Here is a 1473-nt window from a genome sequence, read left to right as displayed (position 1 = left end):
CGCTCCGCCTCTGCTCCTGCGCACTGCGTCGAACTTTCTAGAAGGGTGGCTGTTCGTGCCGCTACCTGCCTCTACTCCCCACACGCTTCCGAACCAGTATTCCCACAACCAGCCAACTTCCTACGGGTTGGGAGCTGGCCTTCAAGGAGGGCGGAGGGAGGGAGACATTCAGAATGTGGTCTTCTAGCATCGGAGGGATTAACTCCCCCGGGATAAGACTTAGACTTTGCCAAGGAACCGGCGGGCCTCGTGACGCCATCAGCCCGCGCCGCCGGAAGGGGACGGTCCGGTGCGTTTGGATTCCTGGCGACGCGGCCGCGCTGGAAGCTGTGCGATCTCTCCTTTTTTTCAATTCCTGACGCGTGAGCTAGGCCGTCATGCCTTGGCTGCTTGTAGCTCCCAGGCTGGTTCCCGCCATGGCGGGCCCTCGCGGCCTCTCAGGTCAGACTTGTCCTCCCTCGCTGTCGCCTGCGCCCGAGATGCCTTAGATGGGGATTCAGGTCTTTGTTGGGGGGATACCCCGGTTCTGCGGACCCTGGTGCGAGGAGCCTTGCCGCTCCTAAACCCCAAACTCTGGGTACCGGCTGCGCCCGGGCGAGGGTGGGCTATAGGTTTCCTCTCCCGGTTAAAGTGTGTGGGGTAGAAAAGGTGGCTTTCCTTATGCTCACAAGGATGTCCCGGCCCACGCACCGCAAGCTCTAATCCCTATAAAATCCAGTGTCTCAACAACCGTCTCTCCCACGGCTGGCTGGCGTGTGTATGTGTCTGGAAAATCCTTAATGTGTTGAGACGGAGGAGCCCTGGAAGAAGGGGCAGTCTGCTTGGTTCTAACGTGAAAACTGCCATCATCCACCTTGCAGGCGGATATGCCTGCGGGAAGACAGGTGCTCCGTCCCGCACACTGAGGCCACTGCTGGCCGCAGCTGTCTGCTGCTTCTCCCCGTGGGGTTCCAGGAGGCGTGGCGTACCACTTGATTCGTTGGAAACTTAGGACTGGATACTGGTTCTAGACAACGACGTATTTGAAATGCATATATTCCGTCGGCGTCCGTGGGATTGACGAGTTTGATAATCCCTTAGGTCATCAGATATAGATCAACTTTTTGGGCTCCGTGGATGCATGAGTCTTCACAAGCCCAGTCGGTGAGGGCAGAGACTCTTGCTTTACTACAAGGAGCTGACCCCAGGGTCACAAGGAACAAGTGGGGACTGCAGCTGCGTGGCTGCTCCTGCTTCGTGTTCTGTTGCCCCTCCACTAGGTCCTACCCACTTTCACGGAGTTCTGAAACCCTCTGTGTGAAACAGAAGAAATGCAGTTTCATTCAGCAACTTTTAAAAAGAAAGATTTATTTATTTTACTTGAAAGGATTACAGAGAGATAAAGGGAGAGACAGAGATCTTCCACCTTCTCTTTCAGCCCTCCGAATGGGCACGGTGGGGAGCCAGCCAGCCGTTGCCTCAGGTGTGGAACAT

At 56.2% G+C, this 1473-nt stretch overlaps 1 protein-coding gene across 1 annotated transcript in view; it reads left to right on the top strand.

Annotated features, from left to right (window-relative positions):
• The first annotated feature begins 8 nt into the window (after window positions 1-8).
• Window positions 9-1473, top strand: part of XPNPEP3 (X-prolyl aminopeptidase 3) — a 38563-nt gene continuing 37098 nt past the window's right edge. The window contains exon 1 of the mRNA XM_058673405.1: window positions 9-441. Within this exon, the coding sequence (XP_058529388.1) occupies window positions 378-441 (64 nt within the window). The 5' untranslated portion in view covers window positions 9-377. The remainder of the gene's footprint in view (window positions 442-1473) is intronic.

Source organism: Ochotona princeps, chromosome 15, assembly GCF_030435755.1.
Source record: "Ochotona princeps isolate mOchPri1 chromosome 15, mOchPri1.hap1, whole genome shotgun sequence".
In the NCBI taxonomy this organism is placed as follows: Eukaryota; Metazoa; Chordata; class Mammalia; order Lagomorpha; family Ochotonidae; genus Ochotona; species Ochotona princeps.
The sequence above is the reverse complement of the archived record's forward strand: the minus strand, read 5'-3'. Positions and strand labels throughout refer to the sequence as shown.